Genomic DNA, 22,004 nt, shown 5'->3' with positions numbered 1-22,004 from the left:
CAAGAAGAGAGCTCTCACCAGAACCCAACCATGCTAGCACCCTAATTTTGGACATTCCACCTCCAGAACTGTCTAGGTGTTTAATAAACAAATTTCTGTTGTTTAAATCACCCTGTCTGTGGTATTTGGCTGTGGCAGCCTGAGCTGACCAACACATACTGAGTTCAAACATGCAAAGGAAGGAAGAGATAAGGAGATGTAAGGCATGATCCTGGCTTCAAGAACCCAGCAATATAACTGGGATCTGTAAGACATTTTCCAACCACGTTAAACCCGTGAGGAAATTGATGCAAAAGCAGCACTCAGATACTTGAAGCTTCTTTGAAGCTATTTCAAGGATTCAGTGCTTCTCAAAGTTCAAAGAGGGGAAAATATATTCTTAGTAAAAGATCAGTAAAATTGCCATTTATGCAAGAAAAGAACAATATGCCCAAAATTCTTCCTACGCACATAAGAGAATAACATTCTTAAAACCTTTATATCGGCCCTGGCAGAATAGCTCAGTTAGTTAGAGCATCGTCCCCTATGTCAAGGTTGCGGGTTCAATCCCCGGTCAGGACACATATAAAAATCAATCAATGAGTGCATAAAGAAGTGGAACACAAATTGGTGTTCTCTCTCTCTCTCTCATCAATAAATTAAACACACACACACACACACACACACACACACACACACACACCTTGTACACTGAAGAGAGAAAATGAATTCTCACAGTTGCCTATTTAGTGTAAGTCTAAATGAAGACAAGGGATGACTAATACGATCAGTCACAGAGGAGAGAGATTCAGGCAGGGAGTTGTCCTCCCTCCTGCTCCTTTCGCGTTCTTGGCTTCTGGATGATGAACAGTAAGAATTTTGGCTTTGCTTTACTTGATGTCCAAACGTGCCCACTGTAAACAGAACAACACCTTCAATCTGGGGGAATGATCTTTAATGCTCATAAAAGCAGAGAACAACACAAGTGGGGGGAAATGAAACAAACCTTCTCTGTTTTCCTTTCGGTGATAAATGCTCTACCTGGAGCACTGGATCCCTTTCCTCTCACATCCCAGCATCACCTCTCTTTCAGGTCACGTCTTTCCCATAAAAGTGCTAAACTAATGCTGCTTAATGACAAATTAATGTCCATGAATAAAAAATACACCTCTAATAGCATGGAGTAATTTGCCATTACAATATCATCATTGGACATGCCCCTGGTTTAATACGATGTATTTAATTCATAACCTAATGAGTGATATATAAAGAGAGGGAGATGAACCCTGCAATTACATTTATGTGAGTCTGTCACCTTATTTGTAAAACCTTAGAGTCATTTACATTCAAATTAGAACAAATGAGTGATTTCACAAAGTGCAGTGATAAATGACCACAGCAGCCCGAGACAAAACTGTATTTCCTGTGGACACATTAACAGTTTCCTATTATTTGTTAAAAATTACAATGCATATTGCCCAGTGTGATGTGAATAATGACTTTTTTACTGATTAGGTCAGAAGACTAATATGTAGCAAAATAAATAATTTTTCTTTTCATTTTTTCTGATTTTTGCTTTAAATTAACAACTGAAATCTGGTGGATTCACACTGCCACCTGCTGCCTAGGAATAGATATTAAAAGTATATTCCCATCAAAAGGAGTTTCTTCATCACTTTGGCAATCTTATTTGGAAAGTCTACTTAATGGATCCTTCCTTATCAATATATTTAAATTGCATATCATAATAAAGGCTGATACTTGGTGAACACAAAGAACACTTGATAATCAAACAATACAATATGCTATTTGCTATTTGAGGGAGGTGATACAAAATGTACAAATTTTCTTTATAAAGCTAACTACAAAAAAAAGACATTTTCAGCAAATCACGTTTCTCCTAATGCATCATTTTCAGGGGCTACAACACCAAGTCCAGTGGTCAGTACCCCTGATCTTAGCACAGTGTGTGTCACCGAGGGGAGGGTGTGTGTGTGTGTGTGTGTGTGTGTGTGTGTGTGTGTGTGTGTTTTCCCTACTCCTGCCCCTTGAGACTATCGAAAGGAGATGACTGAAGGCTCTGCCTGTCACCAAGGATCTTCCCTACCTTGTCATCTCCCCCATTGGCAGGTATTAACATGAATGGAAGGCCTTAGGGTCCAGGACACAACAGGCTAGGGAAGATACTAGGGCAAGTGAGAAATAGGCCTAGACTTGGAGACGAGGCTAAAGACTTCTGTAGATGAAATGATGAGTTTGAATGGTGGTCAGGGGAGCAAGTGGAGGTTTTCAGACTGGATCAACATCCTAGTTCTGAATTTCAGTTTCTTCATCTGTAAAAAGAAAACAACACTGACCCGCCTTAAGGGATTACTTTGCAGAGGAAAAATGGGAATCCTTGTGCAAAACACAGTATAAACAGCGCTCCCAAAATGTTGGTTCCCTTCCCTGGGAAAGATAACGATGGCTCTGGGGAATGTGGTTTGGCATGGACAGAGGCTAGACAAGCAGATCCCTAGAAGAGGTCATGAACTCATCATAACCTATAACCAGCAATGGTGAAAGTCTAAAGACATTAGTAATGGAGAAAAGGATCAGGTCTGAGAGATATTTGGGAGGCAGAATCAACCCATCTTGGTGGCTGATTGGATATGGTGGTAAGGAACCTAACACTATGTCCAAATTTCTAGACAACTAATGGATCCATGGGGCCATCAATAGAGAAAAGGGCTGGTTATCTCATGTTAATTTTGAGTCCGGTGTGATATTTAGGTGGAGATGTTCAATTAAAAAAAAAAAAGGCTAGGAAAAATCAGAGTTTGGGAAACAATCTGGATTCAAAAGGTTTGTAATGTTTATCTGAGGGATTCAGTAAACCAGCAGACACACTGAAACCACTTCATGTGCAGAGATTCCTTTATGAGATTTAAAACAGCAAGTGGCATGTATGAACACATGTACTTGGAAAAGCAAGGCATTCCATGCATTTTATTGGACCCATTTTAAAGACAATGATTGCTGTTTAATGAATTGGTGCATCTTTTGATGGACTTTTAAAAAAGATCACAGTGGACAAAGAAGAGGAGTAGAAGGGGGAAAAGGGAAGGGAGTATTCACATTTTATTTGGGACTGGATCACAGATAGCAGATAAAAGCCTGACAGGTCATGCTTATTAGTATACTAACAGGATAGTCTCCATAGGACAGTCCTATGAAATTTCACTGCAAAAAGGGTGAGAAAGAATACAAACTTGAGGAGTTGTTTGCAAATACCTTACCTTGGGATGATGGACTATTGTAGCCCCTGTCCACTCCAACCCCACACCCATCAGTTAGCATCATTTTCATTGCTCATCTGCCTGTTTATTCTACAGACATGCACTGAGAACCTGTGTGTTCTCAGTGACCGGCCCTGGGAGAGAGCCTGGGGACGAAAAACTAATCAGGTGAAGGCCTCATAAGCCTGGGAGGCGAATTCAATGCCTGTCCTCACTGACACAGAGGGATATTCGGGGTCCCTGCCCTCAGCAGTCTCCCAGGGGAGACACAAGACCAAGGAGCCCACACAGTGCCCTCGAGGTGCCCTTCCCTTTGCTGGGTGGTGGGAGGAGAGCAGCATCCATGCATGTGCAGAAGAGCTTCAGGCCAAGGCAATAGCTGGTGGTTAGGAGGCTCAGGGAGGCTTGGGGTGGGCGTGACTCATTGAGTATCAACCAAGGGGCTCTCCTTGGACATGCTTTTTAATGAGCCCTGGAGGATAACAGGAAGTACAGGAGAGGGGTCTACCCTTCACACCTCTGGAAGAAAACCAAAGAAATGATGGTAATTTGAAAATAACAAGACAACACCAGACATTTTAGTGAGGAGAATGGCTTCACAGACTCCTAGTTGAACAAAGTACTAAACAGGACAGAGATTACCCTTAATTGATGGAGCATAATTTCTAAGTATGTTTTAAGCACTGAAGATTTTTCATTTTAATAAAACATTTTTATACTCAATAAAATGGTTCTATATGAAATCAAAACTCAGTTGAGCAATAATACAAAAAAATATAAATAAGTATTGTTATAAGACTGTGTCAAAATATAAAAGCAGACTGATCCAGTCTGGTCATTTTATAATCCCCAAGGAGAGGGAGGGCATATATTTTAAAGGACTAGCATAATGAAGGTTTCTACATAGACATGGTTTCAGTTCTCTTATTGTCAAAGTTTCCTTCCACACACTGGACATCTTGCAATGGTCACAGATAAAACAAAAAAGTAAAGTTACACAAGAGAATGAGATGAAAGCATATTGGTGAAAAGAAAGTGAAAATTTCAACCACTGTTCAAGGAAGCTAATAATAAATGATGTGTCCACAAAATATATCTGTACGCAAGCTACATGTTTTCCTCAGCAAAATAATAAACTGCAAGAATTAAATTCCAAAGTCCACAGTCATTTGATATTTCAACAAATTCATCTGATGGGGTAGGGGAAAATATTCATGATCTTCTAAAATTTGTCTGGAATTCTCATTTATAGAAAACTAATATATAGGTGCACACACAACTAGACACACTATTTTGACATGCATCATGATAAGCAGCAATAACCAAACTTTTGCCAACATATATCATTGATTATACCTGTCATTAAAAAAGTGAATCAGATGATGCTGTTGAAAGTTTGAGTTACAATAGTTGATGTAGAAATAGCATATAAAAGTAATTTCAATTTCACAAGTCTAACCCACACTTTTGAAGTCAAGTAACCTTTCTACATTATTCCCATTTGCTACTTGCCGAAAGGGATTAAAAATAGCTCTCCCATATCACCCAACAATATTGAGGGGAAAAGAAAAAAAATAAGATAAAAAATAGTTAAACATTTACTATTAGATTAAATGAGTTGAGATGATAAAACTTTCATATACTGTATTTGAATTGTTCCTTAGTTGAACACGGCTGACATCCCTCACACCATCACCAAAGGAAACACTGGTTCCTACCTCCCAAGGTTGCTGGGAACATGAAATAAGATGATGTAACAGAAAGAGATTTGGAAACTGCCTAGTGAGTAACAGAAGTCAATAATCAAGGCCATATTTAGAATTAGAGAAAAAAATTAGGAGGGAAATAAAATAACTGAGCAGGAAACAAGTAAAATTTTTCTATTTACTAATCTCATGTCATATTCACAAGGATAGCAGAATTAAATTGTGTGGATTTATCATTTTTTAAATTTTATTTTCACTGTCTTTATAATGCTGTAATAAATGTCAGCAAAATTCATACAAGTTGGGGAAGTGGAAGGATCCCAATACAGGGAATTATTACTGAACTCTCTATAAAATATCTTACACTATCTGCCCAAGAAGTCCCCTATCTTCCTCCTGAGCCAAAGGGTTTTCATCCAAGAAGAAATAATGGTCTTTGGAATCAGAAAGGCCTACCACTCATCAGCCATGTCACATTGGACAAGCTGGGTGCATTTTGAATCTCTGATTTTTCGCCTATAAAAATGTGCAAAGAGCCTGGCTAGCATGGCTCAGTGGTTGAGCATTGACCTATGAACCAGGAGATCGCAGTTGATTCCTGGTTAGTGCACATGTGTGGGTTTTGGGCTCAGTCCCCAGTAGGGAGCATGCAGGAGGCAGCCAATCTATTCTTCTGTATCACTGATGTTTCTCTCTCTTTCTCCCTCTCCCTTCCTCTCTGAAATCAATAGAGGTATTAAAAAAAAAAGAAATAAAACAAAATGTCTAAAGTTGCTGAGGACTGAAGGTGAAACACTGGTGTGAACTCACAGTAGGCTTTTTTCTCCTTGCCCCTCACAGAGCCTTCCTGACCACCCCAGCAAATCAAGGGAAGAATGCACAGATCACTCATTTTTCCAGCATTTATTGCCTAGGAAGTTCATGTGCTAATTAAATATACACTTATGACTTTGTGATATATTAGTTTCTGTTACTGAATTCTTAAAGGACTATCCAACTTATTGTGCATTTGTGGTTATTCCATGTGGAAACCAGACAGCACTGCTTCAAATCATGATCTGTTCCCGCATCATCTCTCCAGCCGTGGCAGTGAACCCTGTGCATGGTTGGTGAGTTACTCTACTGCCCAAGGATGGTGGGGATCTGGGGTGGGCAGGGAGAGTGGAGGCCATGAGCTAGGACATGAGAGCTGCAGCTGGCTCCCAGGAGCTCTCCGCTTGTGTCCTGGAGAAATTCTAGCAGCAGAGACCACATCCCTCCCCCATTCCATTTTACCTGTCAGTTGGGGGGGTACCGCCTATAACGACAGAGGGAAGGAATGTGAAGGGCATGTTGGCAGGATGCTAGCTCACATACCTGGATGAGATAGTGGGAACATAAACTGAGGAGCTCCAACAGCTGCAGGTGGCTGCCAGCGGCTAACACATCCTGGATCACACCCGGCTCCAGCAAAACCTGTTATTTAATAAAAAGAAAAGTACCAGTTACTTAAAAATTAATACTAGCTTAACATGGAAAATAGATTGCTATATTTAAATTGCCACGTCACATGCTCTATCTGAATTATGGAAGTCAGTTCTTTCCCACATTCTGATTAACAAGCTGTGGCCCTCACTCTAACAGCAGACTTCTCCTTTCCTATACTCATTTCATGTGTGTCAGGCTCTGCACCTAACAACTTGTTTTTGTAGGAGTATATAACCATTTGCAAAGAATAATATAATAGTCTTAAAATTCACTTGTGATGTATGTAATCTCATAATATTTAAAAACAAACAAATTTTAGTCTTTCAAAGTATGTTTCAGAATTTCGTAACAGTATGATTAATAGATATTTTAGGGATAAGGGCTTATATTTCTACTTGCAATATGAGACCAGAGGTGATATTATTTCCTTTTACTTCTAAGTCCAGCAACAGTAAATTTCAACCATAAACTTTCATTTTTCTCAATCTCTGATTCTCTAATATTTTCTATTTCAAATGAAAGATGAAGAAATAGCATCTTTATAACAAAGACATCACAGAGAAGTAAAACTTCTTAAATATACTGGTGATATCAACTCGTCATTTTTTCTGGTTAATTCCAACTTTGTGCCTACTGCTGCCACTCCTGAGCTACTGAACAGGGCTAGAGAGAAGCACACAGCCACGTTGGCTAGATTCCCTTTACATGGGTGACTGCCAGACCCAAGAAGGCCCTAGTGCTGCTCCCAACATCTTAACTCGTTTCCCATTTCCCAAGCCCAGTGGTTCCCAAAGTGGAGGCCCTGGACCGGCAGCATCAGTGCCACCTGGGAGCTTATAAAAATTGCAAATTCTTGGGCGCCTCCCCAGACCTAATGGCATCAGAAACTTTCAGGGGGAGGCCCAGAAACTGGTGCTTTAACAAGACCCCTGGTGGTTCTGATGCCCAGGGCAGCATGAGAAACACTGATGTGGTCCATTCAGTCCCATTCTGCTTCTTCTCACATGTACCTCTCTCCTCCATCCTCTTCTTACTCAAACCTCATGATCTTCCAAAGGCTCTCACCATCAAACCTTCCAGCCACCTACCCATATCTGTATCAGCACACAAATATGCCATTCACAACAAATTTCCTCAGGAAAGTTGTCTAATACTACTATTTGCTCTACGACATTCTCTCTTGAACCCACCCCTGTTGAGTTTTATTCACATTGTTCCTCTAAAAGTGCTCTTGATTAAGGTCACCAGTGACCTCCAAATCCAATAGTCATTTCTCAGTAATTAATCTTATTCAAGCCAACAGCAGTTAGCAAAGTTGATTGATCTCCTTCTGGAATGATTCCTTTCCTTGCTTCTGGCACAGTGCTCTGTTTGTTGGTTTCTTGTACTTCACTAACCACCCCTCTCCATCTCCTTCCCAATCTGTAAGCTTTGGAGATGCCCAGAACTCCATTCCCAGATCTCTCCTTTCCTCTCTCCATTTACTCTGTGGATGATTCATGCAACCCCATGGCTTTAAAACTACTCATGCTCATTACACTCAGGTTTGTTTTTTCAGCCCCGACCTCACCCTTGAACTCCAGACTATTATGCTTATGATGTATCACCACATGAATGTCTAATAGGCAGCTTAAACTAAACGTGCCCCATTCTGAACTCTGATCCTCTCCACCAACCATCAAACCTGCTCCTATCTCAATCCTACCATCGCAGCAAACAGCTGCTCTCAGTGATTTAGGCTAAAACCCCAAAATCATTCTGGACTCTTGTTTTCCTCATATCTCACATCTGATCCATCAGCCACTCCTGTTGACTCTACCTTCAAAATAGTTCCATAACCCAATCACCACTCAGTACTACTTCCATCGATATCACTCTGGTCCAGTGGTTGCCAACTGGTGGTCCGCGGACCACTGGTGGTCTGTGAGGTCTGAAAGGTTGGCAACCGCTGCCTACTCCAATCCACTGCCTTCCTAGATGAAATATAATAACCTCCTAATGACTGAACTGTTTTCTCCTTTGCCCCCTCATGCTGTTTTTACTAATATCAGTCAAGTTGATTCTTTAAAAACATAAATAAAATTATGTCACTCCTTTATTCAAAACTCACCAATGACTTTTTACGTCATTGAAAAAAATCCAAATTCTTCACTGTAACATAAAAAGTTCTTTGAATACCCTGAGGACCCTAGTGTTTACAGCTAGCTGCTTTCTTTGCCAATCACTCTTCCTCAATATATCAGCATGGCTCATTCGCTCATGTCCTTCACACCTCTGCTCAAATATCATCTTCCCTGAGAGGCCCTATCTGAGCATGCTAGGTGAAACAGAACCCCACTCTCCAGCCCTCATTCCCTACCTCCTTATTCTGCTTTATCTTTTTCACAGCATTTACCACCTTGCCATTTAGTCCATATTTGTCTATTTGATTCTTTTTTTGTTTCTCCACTCAAAGGATAGAAGATCCAGAAGAACAGAGACCTGATCTATTTTGTATCCCCAGTGCTTAGAACAATGCCCAACACATAGCTCTCACTTAATATCAGTGAATTTATTTTATAACAAATTACTGATAAATTAATTTCTAAGTATATTTTAAAATTCAGAATTAATTTTTAATCTAATTTTAATTAGTCTATTCTGTTAATTAATTTAACCTAACAGAAAAAAGGGAAAAGGACTATAATCTTATTCTGAAAAGTCTTTATAGCTCCTTTTCCTTCTAGTCAGAAGGAGAAGCCTGCATTTCCCCAACTCCTCCAGGAGAGAGGCTTTGACTGACAGTCAGGAAATTATTGCAGCTCCCATCACAGGCACAAGAATGTAGTATATTCTTGCAGAAGAGGCATGGCCTGAGGCACAGAATGGGGAATAGATGGATTAGAAAGGTTAGGCTTAGCCTTTAAATCCTGTCAGTTGCGCTTATTACACACGACTGGCATTCATGATAACCTCCCAGGCTCGGTAATGCCAAACACAAAGGCAGATATCACAGAGAGACAAGAGGAATATTCCACAGCACGTGCAACACGTCCAGCGGGCCCCCTTGGAGAAACCCTCCCATGAAAAACCCTGCCAGGATGGCGTTTGTCTTTGTTTTACCGTTCTGTAGTTGTTGTTTCTCTCTCTCTCATTATAACTAAGTTTTTCTAAAAGACACCGTATCACAGAAAATCCCTAGGTGCTTTTAAAGGACCCACTTTGAAAAAAACAAAAAACCTACCAGGAAAGCTGGGTCTCACTGATGGAAACAGAACCAGCGTTTGCAAGCGCCAGTTGCACTGGAGTCTTTTCCATTCAACTTTGTTGATCTTTGGTGACTGGTTGTTCTAATGTATTTTTCCAGAGAATCTGTGTTTGGGCAGGAATACAAAGGTTCGATATCCTCACAATTCACAGTATCGTGAATTTTTCTGTCACCTGCCTAGGACAACTGGCTGAGGAAGAGCCTCCTGCAGAAGGAAAGGGTCTCAAACATGCCCATGTATGGAGGACAACTGAGGAAGCTAAGTTCCAGTCCTGCAAAGCCTATGTGGGTCACATTGAGGTCTTTCAGAAACAAATGTCCATCAGCGTCTAGTCTGGCACTCAATGCACGACAGACGGGAGGACAGGTCACTTGAGGACCACCTACAGGGAGGGAGGTTGTCCCCAGAGAGTTCAGAGCAGAGTGGAGGAGCGGAAGCTAATGTTTAGTATCTTGACACATCCTGTCACTCATCAAACTGGAGGAGCTTAGCTCAGAGGGAGGCATCAACAATGGACAAAACATGTCTGAATAACAACAGAGATCAAGAAACACAAGATGCGAAAAGCCAAGTGGTCCAGGATGCAGTGGGGAAGGTGAAAAACATTACAGATACCTAACTGGGCTGGGCACCGCCTCTGCTCAATGATGCTCACCTGCTCTAGTGGAGACGGGGCTGGGGTTTCTCCAGGTTAAACAAAGAGGTTGTGATGCAATCTCAGGTGGCTCATGAGTACCTCTTGTTCACAGGGCCATCTGCATGGAATATTATCTCCCGGTACCCACTCCTACTTGACCTCCAGGTGGCAGAATTCAGAGGGGCTGAACTTGAAAGAGAGGAACTGGACAGTGCAAGCTGGGGAGCTGACCATCTCATGGTGGAACCTCCCCTGCAGCTTATGGCAAGCTAGGTCATGTGACCTGAGGAAAGGTCCACAGCTGAGCCCTACCTCAAATGCTGAGACTCCACTCCTTTGATCAACTTGGGATAAGACCTGGCTGGTGGATGTGGTCAGGGTGACACTGGCTGGTGTGACAAAGCAATAGAGGTAGAAGCGACAATTGCAGTAGAAGGTGGTGGTCTCTAAAGTTACCAGTGAGAGTTATTAGATCAGAATTCAGTCATGAAGTGGTCCCATTGCCCTGCTGGAAGGAGGCACTCTTGAATACTTAGTGCGAATGTGTCTTAAGCAGCAGGGTTGGTTAGTGAGAAGTTGAAACTGTGCAAACTCTAACGAAGACCCTTCAAACTGGAATGAGTCTAGGGCTCCTGGTTTCAGTTCCTCAGGCAGGACATGGGACCCAAAACAATGGAAGAGGAGGGGTCTCGGGTGACATTCTGCACAAGGCATGATGGGATAGGCCACCTCCACCAATGCCCAGACCTCACCTGGCTGGCTCTGGGAGGGCAGCGAGGGCAGCGCTAGGACTGATGTGGTACACAGACCCCATGGCGTCCCTGCCATTCCTCTGCAGCTCCTCCTTGTCAGGGCCAGCCTGACAGGTTGAACGGGGCTGAGGTAGGGAGGTGGGAATTGAGAAAAGAAAGAAAGAAAGACAGGAGAGCGGGATCGGGAGGACTACAGCTCAATCGAGGAACTGCAGCAGGTTTATTAACCACGCAATGTCTTTTATACACAAGACACTGAATAGGAGGTCTGTCAAGAGGAATGTATTCTTTGTTCCTCTCAATCTCTAAGGGAGAGACAGAGCAGGACAAATTCTCGGTACAGCAAATCTCAGTAAATAGTTACAGACTTCTTGATAAGCCATGAAAGGCTGTTCTCATTCTACAAAGGTTGCTCTCATTCTACTGATAACCGCCATCCAAACAAGTCTGGGGAAACTGTGTGGGTAAGGGTCCCAGCCTTGCTAGCCCCTTCAGGTGCAAGGACCGTGTCAGCTTACACCCGGTCTCCAACACCTCCTCCCACATCACTAAGCGTCCACCCTCTCAAACTGGTCTTGTTATTCTTTTCCTTCTCTTTACTTTCCCTCCCACTTTTATGTTGCTTCTTAAATTAGTTGCTGGTAGGGATTTTCTTGATTCGTCATGAGAAGTCGTAGGGTGACCTTTTCCTCCTCCCTTATGAACAGTAAGTCAGCATCTTCAGAAAATTTTGTATCTCATGTCTTCAAAGCTATCTTCCTCATTTCTTGCTTTAGGAAACTTTTATTTTTTTATTTTTTGTAATGTATTTTTATTGATTTCAGAGAAGAAGGAAGGGGGAAAGATAGAAACATGAATGATGAGAGGGAATCATTGACTGGCAGCCTCCTGCACGCCTCCTATAGGGGATCGAGCCCGCAGCCCGGGCATGTGCCCTTGTCCGGAATCGATCCCGGGACCCTTCAGTCCGTAGGCTAATGCTCTATCCACTGAGCAAAACCGGCTAAGGCCCTTCAGGAAACTTTTAAATTGATTACTTCTGGGTTTGTGGATAGAGTAGCCTGAAGGAACTGAACATGTTAAAGCTAGACAGCTAAGGTCTTTACCAAACACACAACTGCACACAGGAACACAAGCACTTCTGTAAGTACTCTTCAACTGCAAATTAAAGGTGGCATAATATTATTTATGAGAATAAATGAGCACATTTCCCCTCTTTTTAATATTTTGTTTATTTGGGATTTTTTTCTGTATAGTAAAGCAAAATGTCAAATTATCACAATTTTGAATTTATAAACCATCAAGTAAATTAAATACAACTGAATAAATAAATTTTAAATGATCATATATTCAAGACACATAAAACCCTTTGCATAAAGCTCTTCAAGAGAATTCTGTAAACAGAACATGAACCATAAGATCTAGCTATGAGAAACTGCTACGAATGTAATTTTTGTTTCTAAGCTATTACACTAAGGATATTTTTATCCACAAGGTGGCGCCTATGTTTAAAGCAAAAGAATTTTATCAATTATTCATGTACAGCACCTCTACCACTGACACCTTAAGTTTATTTTTAGGAAAGAAAATTAATCGAGTAAGGATAATAAAACATATGAAATCTACTTTTAAAATGTTTCTATCATTTGAGAAATGTTCATAAATATTTCTGTTGAAATGCTTGGTTTAAGCAATACTGATTAGAATTCAGTAGTTTTCCATAAATCAGGTCCCAATATTTGAATGTAGTTCAAACTTTCTGTCCTTGTATTTACTAGTAGAAACTCTTATGATGTGACCCCAACCCACTTTTTACAACTTAATCACAATTCTGCATCCTTAGGTCCCTCTGCTAAAGCCAATAGTCCACTGTTCACACTCAGGCAATACCTTTTTCTCCACCTTGATAATCTTCATCCTAACTTCTTCAATATCCATATGTCAAAACCCTACCCAGTCTTCAAGATTCAACTCTAAGTCCACCTCCCATACAAAGCTTTTCAAGGTCTTCCCTCCCAGCAACCTCCAGCTGGGATTAATCTCCTGGGACTACAAACTACCACAGACATTGAACTAAGCCAGGGGTGGGCAAACTTTTTCACTCGAGGGCCACAATGGGTTCTTAAACTGGACCAGAGGGCTGGAACAAAAGCATGGATGGAGTGTTTGTGTGAACTAATATAAATTCAAAGTAAACATCATTACATAAAAGGGTACAGTCTTTTTTTTTATTTCAATAGTTTTATTCATTTCAAACATTTTAACAAGAAGAATGTAAACACTAATTATTATAATTTGAAACTTCAAAAAATGGAGGAATCACAGCACAGTAACATACCTTATATTGAAGATGGCAAAGGCAAAATAAAATTGCCTAACAAAGGAAAGGTACAAAAGCATTTCAAATTAAACTTAAATATAATAAAATAATTTAAAACTAAAACAAATAGAAAAGAACAAAATGTGTAAACAGTAAATTAAACATTTTCTTTAGTGCAACTTCCAAATTATGCCCGGGACGTAGATGTAGATGGCAATGTAGACTGGGTTGAAAGGTTTTTGGTCTTTAAAACATCAACTTCAGTGGGAACAGTGTTGTTGGTCTCCTTTTTTAGCTAATGCATCAAAGTCTGGAGTTAGTTTTGTTGTGCCTATTCTCAGGATATATCTGAGGTGTTCGTCAGTTAAGCTGGATCTGTGAGGGGCTTTGCTGATGTTCATGATGCTAAATGTCTGCTCACAAACATAGGTTGACCCAAACAGCACCAGTATCTTCTGTGCCATACTCCGGATGTTTGGAAAAGTGGCTTCATTAAGTGAAGCATAAAAGTCTCTTAGTTCAAGAGACCTGAATTTCTCCTTTAGGACAAAGTCAGACTGAAGATCGATGAGTTCCAGTTGCACCTCTTCTGGTGCTGTTTCAGGGTTTTGTGACAAAGGACAGGCCACCAGTTGAAGTGACTGGTCAATTTTTTCAACATCAGAAAACCGACGACAGAATTCTGCATGCAGGTCATCCAGTGATTTGCTGTATTTCTTCACGTTTTGGATGGTCTCCTTCTGTGTGGTTAGTGTGGCAAAATGAGTGAAGACTTTGTCTGAAATTTGTCTGGAAAAGAAAATCAGCTTCGATTTAAAGGCTTTCACATTAGTGTAAATGTCATGTACATACTGATCTTTTCCCTGTAGCTTCACATTTAGCTCATTCAAATGTGAAAATATATCTACAGCAAATTCAAAGTCACACAGCCAATTCTTGTCACTCAGCTCAGTAAATTCGTCAGACTTCCCCTTTAATTTCAAAAATGCACCAATCTCTTCTTTGAGCTCCTACACTCGTTGGAAAACTTTGCCCAAACTCAACCAGTGGACACGAGAGTGGTAAAGTAAGTCGTGGGGATCTGCATCAGTTTCCTCCAGAAACTTAATAAACTGACGGTGCTGAAGTCCCTTTGCTCGAATGAAATTAACAAGCTTTACGACTGGATTAATAACATGATTAAGTTGTAATATAGACTTGCACAATGATTCCTGGTGAATAATACAGTGAAGAAAAATAACATCTTGGTTAGGGTTCTCCTCTTTCACTTTATCCTGAATTCTTTTTAGTAGTCCAACATTTTTTCCAGTTAAATTTGGAGATCCATCTGTCGTGACATTAGCAAGTTTACTCCATGGTAGCTTCATTTTCTCGATGACAGTAGACACCCGGTCAGACAAGTCCTCTCCCCGTGTTTTTCCTTTCAGTGGCTCCATGGCTAAAAACTCCTCCGTAATTTCAAAATTGTCACTAATCCCTCGGATAAAAATTAAGAGCTGAGCAGTGTCCTTTACGTCATTACTTTCATCCAATGATAGTGAATAAAACTTAAAGAACTCTGCCTTACTATTTAACTTGCTGGCCAAGTCTTCATCAATCAGTTCCACTCGACGAGTCACTGTCCTGAGCGATAAGCTGAGTTTTTCAAACTTGCCTTTGCTCTCTGGACACAAGAGACCTGCTGTCTCTATCATACATTCTTTCAAAAACTCGCCTTCAGAGAGAGGTTTGCTAGCTTTTGCTAATTTGAATGATAGCATAAAACTTGCTTTGGTAGTTGTCTCTTGAATTGCAGTTTGTCTGTGAAAGACATTTTGCTGAGCCTATAATTTAGCCATCAACCTCTGTGCAGTAGCCTCCCGTTCTTGAGGTGACTGCTTGCTAGCATAGTTGCCATGCTTTGTGGCAAAGTGACGGCTGAGATTGTACTCCTTGAAGACTGCAAGTGTTTCCTGGCATATCAGACATACCAGCATTGATTCGACTTCAGTGAAAAAATATTTTGTTGTCCGCTCCCTCTTAAACACTTGGCATTCACTGTCCACTTTCCTTTTCTTTGGTTCACTCATGTTTAATATTGGGCTAAAACCAACAGTACCGTTCTCTTATTAAATTCTTTATTAAAATAAGACAGTAAAGTATAGAAACAAATGATTAAATTTGCTCTACTATAACATTTTTGGTCTTCTAAAAAATATATATATAACAAAATCATCTGAAAAAGTTCAGACATGGGACAGAGGCACACCCTGACCATAGAGAACAACCCCTTTCCTCCATAGGAAACCTGTGTATCTTTCACACAGGCCCTTTGTTTATGGTAACACACATAGCTGCACATTGCTGTGTCTTCCAGACACACTTGTATGGGCGGTGCTAGGGCAGTGCAAAACATGGGTAACCAGTAGTTATCACTAGCACTTTCATTACTGGCAAAAAACAGCCACAGTGCACATAGTGTGAAAGAACCCATTATCAATGTCAGATTGCATCCACTGGACTCTATAAAAACAACCAAGTGCCACTTTTAAATGCCCATTGCAACAGTTTTTCTTATTAAAAGCTGGAAATGGCAGGATATTTATATATATACCCCTACTGTGACAGCCTGGCAGAGCATTACAAAGGAGAAAACCCAGCATCTGGTGATGTCCATAAGTACAAGACTTCAGGCTGTCATTACCAGGAAAGGGTTTCATCCAAGTATTAGATATGAACATTTGATTTTCAGTTTTTCATTTGTCCAATTACTTCTGAAACCCTGAAATTAAGCGATTTTGTAATAAAATCTTTAGTTTGCCGGGAGCCGGTCCATCCTTGCTGTTTCAAGGGACCTGGTATATATGGCATACTGTTCTTAATATGTTTGCTCACCTTCTTGGCACTATGTGTTTTAACCAAGGTCACCTCTCTGGGAAAGGTTGTTTCCCCAGGTAGGGATTTTCCCCTTAAGTTAGGGAGGGAATAAAACCCCTTAACTAAGTGCCAGGTGGGTAATTAATCACTTTAACTACAAACAATCATGCTTAAGCTACATAATCTTTACTCCCTGGAATGGAGATAAGAAACGCCCTAACCTTTGGACTAGAGATTGATAGGATTGGAATCAACTGGTATAAATACAGATGTAACAAGACAACAAGAGACAGAACCTAGACACAGAACCTACACAGAACCTAGAGACAGAAGAACTTCGCTGGAGAGAAAATGGCAAAAGATCCAGGACAGAAACTGGAGACAGAACCTAGAGACAGAACCTAGCGAGAGAACATGGCAAAAGATCCTGGACAGAAACTGGCCACAGAACCTAGAGACAGAACCTAGCAAGAGAACCTGACTGAAGAACCTAGAGACAGAATCTGGCTACAGAACCTGGATAGAACATGGCAAGAGAACCTGACTAGAACCTGGTGACTGAACCCTGCTGGAGAACCTGGACAGGACCTGGCTGGAGAACCTAGCGAGGCAACATCGCTACAGAACCTGGCTGGAGAACCTAGCAAGAGAACATGGACACAGAACCTGGCTGGAGATCCTAACCAAAACTTCACTGGAGATCCTGACAGGAACTTGGCTAGAGATCCTGGCTAAGCTGCTGATCAACTGAATGCTGTCTCCGTGTCATTCCTTCTTCGCCGACTCCGTCCACACCTTTGGGGACCCCTGGACCTGCTGGGGTTGGACCCCAGCAGAAGGCAATAAAACAAAAACCTCGTGCCACCTAAGTCTGTCATTACTTATCAGAAAACAATAGGTTTCCTACAACAACTGCCACATAGATTCCCACTTACATTTCATTTGCCAGGTCTAGGCCATGTGACTACCATAGCTGTAAAAGAACGCAGGAAGTTGACATTTTATGGCTAGAAGCACTACTGTCTCCAATCTAATTGGAGCTCTGTACAAAGAAAGAAGAGGAAATGGATGTTGTGTAGGCAGTCAGAGTGTAGACTACGGCTTATAACACTGTTTCTACGATGGTAAATCTATAATAAACGCTAACTATTATGTTTCTTTTTCATGCAGCTACGTGTTTTTGCTCTGAATGAATTATGTGTGTGTATCTTATCTCATGTTTTACCTATGAGAGCTGAATGGCAGGGTCTATCCTATTTTATGTTCATGGCTGTTGTACATCCTGGAAGAGAACGTACTAGAACTACTTAGTAAAATTCACAGGTTTGAAAACTACAGTCCCTGAAAGAAATGTTAAAAGATGTCAAAACTGCTTTTCCAGCAGTGACAACCTCCCCACGATCCTTGCCACTCGCTAAGGATCTCCATCCCTCTTCCGAAGAGAAGAGGAAACACAAGAAGAAGCGCGTGGTGCAGAGCCCCAATTCCTACTTCATGGATGTGAAGTGCCCAGGATGCTATAAAATCACACCGTCTTTAGCCAGGCGCAAACGGTAGTGCTGTGTTGATTGCTCCACTATTCTTTTCGGCCACCAGGAAGAAAGCAAGGCTTACAGAAGGATGATCCTTCAGAAGGAAGCAGAACTAAAAGCACCTCGAATAAAGATGAGTGGGGAACATCCCAATAAACACATTTTGGATACAAAAAAAAAAAAGAAGATGTCAAAAGCCTTCATAGGGGAGCCTGGTCACATGCTAATCCTCATCAAAGACTATCTAATTGAATGTACTAAATGAAGGGACACTTAAGACAGACATTTCAACTAATAGTTGTAATAATGTATCCACATAAAGGTGACCGTTGTGTTGTATTGTGTTGTATACAGAGGTCCTCAAACTTTTTAAACAGGGGGCCAGTTCACTGACCCTCAGACTTTCCACACATGTACACTGCGGGCCCGGGACGAGTTGACTGCTAAGCAGGACAGGCAGCGGCGGCAAAAACACCCGGCAGGCGGGCGGCATGTGGCCCGCGGGCCGTAGTTTGAGAACCCCTGATATAATACATTTGTGATTTGATGATTGAGCCCTTAATTAACAAATTTTTCTAGGGGGCTTCGTTCCATACACAGTAAGAACACTTGTACAAATTTTGACTCTAAAAGATTCAAAATCAAATGTTTAAAAGTACTACTTTGAGACACTTCCTTCTCCCTTTTCTTCCCCTACCGCCACATATCCCTTAACCTCTAAGGGACCCCATGAGACTTGTAACCGGGCCCCCTTTCCTCTGACTTCCCAGTGGGATGAAGCAGCCCAGCCTAGGCTCTCCTGTTACATCTATACCCTTCCTTGTTTCCCTATTCTAAGTGAGTTTTTTGCTGCAGCCAATACATTCTTATTTGCTTTTCTTAAAAAAAAAAAAAAAAAAGGACTAACTTATGTTCATTAGAATATGAAAAAAAGAGAAAACCAGATTTGATTTTCAGAATATTTTAAAGACTGTTAAAAACCACAAAGATAAAATAATAATTAACATATCGTAGTAAAAAAAAAAGAATGGTGTAGCCTGACCAGTGTAGCTCAGTGGTTAAACATCAACCCATGAACCAGGAGATTGGGGTTTGATTCCTGGTCAGGGCATATGCCCTGGTTTCAGGCTCAATTCCCAGTAGGGGGTGTGCAGGAGGCAGCTGATCAATGATTCTCATCATTGATGTTTCTATCTCCCTCTCCCTTTCCCTCTTCCCCTCCCTTCCTCTGTCTTAAAAAAAAAAAAAAGTCATCAATAAAAATATAGGTTTTTTTTGTTTTTTTTTTGAGCCATTTGCCAAGAGACTGAAGATATAGAATGGGAAGAAGATACAGAAGAAGAGGACTTCCAATGTCCTCACTGAGCTGGGATCCCACCAGGATGAATCTGCAGCCCAATGACAGGTTGCCTCCCATTCTTTAAAGACAATCTGTAAGGATTAAAGTATAATAGAAAGTCAGAGCTAAAGATCAGTGAAAGGAGAACCAAGATGGCGGCATAGGTTAACGCCGGAGTTTGCTGCTTTGAACAACTACTTCAAAAGTGAAACCAAAAAAAGGAAGGGACATCACGCAGAACCACAGGAACTCTGGCTGAGTGGAAGTTGGCTGAGTGGAAGTCCTACAACTAGGAGGAAAGAGAAATGCATACGGACACTCAGAGGAGGCGCAGTGCTGAAGTCAAATTCTGAGGTGCGGAGTGCGCGGAGCGGGCTGGCGGCGGAGGACGCGGTTGGCGTTTTCAATCGGGAGGGAGTCGCAGACTCTGAGCTCCAGATCCAGGCGAGTCTTTAGGGACCCAGACTCAAACGGGAGAAGCGGGGCTGTCTGGCTTCGGTCAGAGCGAGTGCTGCTTTCTCTCCGAGGTTTGCAGCCATTGCTGGGACTCAGAGAGGCAGAGCCCCTGGGGACAGGACTGAGAGCCGCCATAACTGCTCTCTCTGGCCCACCCTATTGATCCTGTGCGACCCGCCCCGCCCAAGCCCTGCACAGAGGCATTTGCTGGATAGCCTCAGGCAAAGGCTAGATTAGCACCTCCCTAGAGGACAGAAGTTCTCTCACTGCAGACACAGCTGATTCTCATAGCCACTTGGCCTGGAGGTCAAACCCTCCCTGGTATTAGCTACAACAATCAAGGTTTAACTATAAGATTGCGCACAAAGACCACTAGGGGGTGCACCAAGGAAGCATAACAAAATGAGGAGACAAAGAAACAGGACAAAATTGTCAATGGAAGATATAGAGTTCAGAACCACACTTCTAAGGTCTCTCAAGAACTGTTTAGAAGCCGCCGATAAACTTATTGAGATCTACAAGAAAACTAATGAGACCCTCGATCTTATATTGGGGAACCAACCAGAAATTAAGCATACACGGACTGAAATAACGAATATTATACAGACTCCCGACAGCAGACCAGAGGAGCGCAAGAATCAAGTCAATGATTTGAAATGCGAGGAAGCAAAAAACACCCAACCGGAAAAGCAAAATGAAAAAAGAATCCAAAAATGCGAGGATAGTGTAAGGAGCCTCTGGGACAGCTTCAAGCGTACCAACATCAGAATTATAGGGGTGCCAGAAGATGAGAGAGAGCAAGATATTGAAAACCTATTTGAAGAAATAATGACAGAAAACTTCCCCCACCTGCTGAAAGAAATGGACTTACAGGTCCAAGAAGCGCGGAGAACCCCAAACAAAAGGAATCCAAAGAGGACCACACCAAGACACATCATAATTAAAATGCCAAGAGCAAAAGATAAAGAGAGAATCTTAAAAACAGCAAGAGAAAGAAACTCAGTTACCTACAAGGGAATACCCATACGACTGTCAGCTGATTTCTCAACAGAAACTTTGCAGGCCAGAAGGGAGTGGCAAGAAATATTCAAAGTGATGAATACCAAGAACCTACAACCAAGATTACTTTATCCAGCAAAGCTATCATTCAGAATTGAAGGTCAGATAAAGAGCTTCACAGATAAGGAAAAGCTAAAGGAGTTCATCACCACCAAACCAGGATTATATGAAATGCTGAAAGGTATCCTTTAAGAAGAGGAAGAGGAAGAAAAAGGTAAAGATACAAATTATGAACAACAAATATGCATCTATCAACAAGTGAATCTAAGAATCAAGTGAATAAATAATCTGATGAACAGAATGAACTGTTGATTATAATAGAATTAGGGACATAGAAAGGGAATGGACTGACTATTCTTGGGGGGGAAAGGGGTGTGGGAGATGCGGGAAGAGACTGGACAAAAATCGTGCACCTATGGATGAGGACAGTGGGTGGGGAGTGAGGGCGGAGGGTGGGGCGGGAACTGGGAGGAGGGGAGTTATGGGGGGGGGAAGAGGAACAAATGTAATAATCTGAACAATAAAGATTTAATTAAAAAAAATATATATATATATAGTTTTTTTTTTAAAAAAAAGAAAGGTGTAGATATCACTTTGAGATTCTATTATCTTCCTTCACATGTTTACACAAGACCATTTGGTTTATGTGAAATTCCTACGGTTACAGGCAAGTTGCAGAAGCATAGCCTAGCCTTCTCTAAGATGCCAAGAAGAAACCTTGGAATAGATGAGGACTCTAACATCACACTACCAGGAAAACTGGTAATTTTTGCCATCTTGCAATAATTCTGTTTATTACCATTAATGTGACTTAAAGAATTTTCCAGTCCATAGACATTACCGCTGAAACCAGTTCTTCATCTCCTCTTTTAGGACAAGGGGAAGGATGAGGATTAAACACTCTATCTAGGTGCCTGAGAAGAGAGGGAAGAAAGAAGTCGAATGGAATTCTCAGCTGTGGTGTGATCAATGCTGAGATAGTGGTCTCCGCAGGGTGCTGTCACAGCACTTGCCTGGGGATGCCTCACTTCACTGAAATTGCAAATAATTCTTCATATGAAAAAGCTGGGTTCCTTCACATTGTCTGAGCAAGTCCTCCTCTTTTTTTAGCTCCTTCTCCATTAATGTGACTTTGGCATTTCAAAGCTCTGAGATTAATCGTTCTGTCAGCTAGTCATGTCCAACACAGTGTTCTTCATTATGTTTAAATTAACAAAATATATTATTTAGCAAAATGTAAAGATAAATTATATACACTTACATCACCTTTAAAAATGGCCTCATTATTTGAGAAAGCAGAACAAAGTTTTGATAGTTTCTAACATTAAGAGAAAGAAGCGGTCCCAGCAATTAAATACAATGAAACATGATGGTC

The 22,004-nt window shown here is 41.3% G+C and overlaps 1 protein-coding gene across 2 annotated transcripts in view; it reads right to left on the bottom strand.

The window, feature by feature from the left end:
- KLHL32 (kelch like family member 32) overlaps window positions 1-22,004 on the bottom strand; it is a 197,534-nt gene that overhangs the window by 84,643 nt on the left and 90,887 nt on the right. For both annotated transcript variants that reach the window (XM_081093830.1, XM_081093831.1), the window contains one exon: window positions 6,320-6,418. In XM_081093830.1, coding sequence (XP_080949956.1) covers window positions 6,320-6,418 — 99 coding nt within the window. The remainder of the gene's footprint in view (window positions 1-6,319; window positions 6,419-22,004) is intronic.

This window comes from Myotis nattereri, assembly GCF_964212035.1.
Source record: "Myotis nattereri genome assembly, chromosome: 6".
Taxonomy (NCBI): Eukaryota; Metazoa; Chordata; class Mammalia; order Chiroptera; family Vespertilionidae; genus Myotis; species Myotis nattereri.
This window is presented reverse-complemented; position numbering and strand designations above follow the sequence as displayed.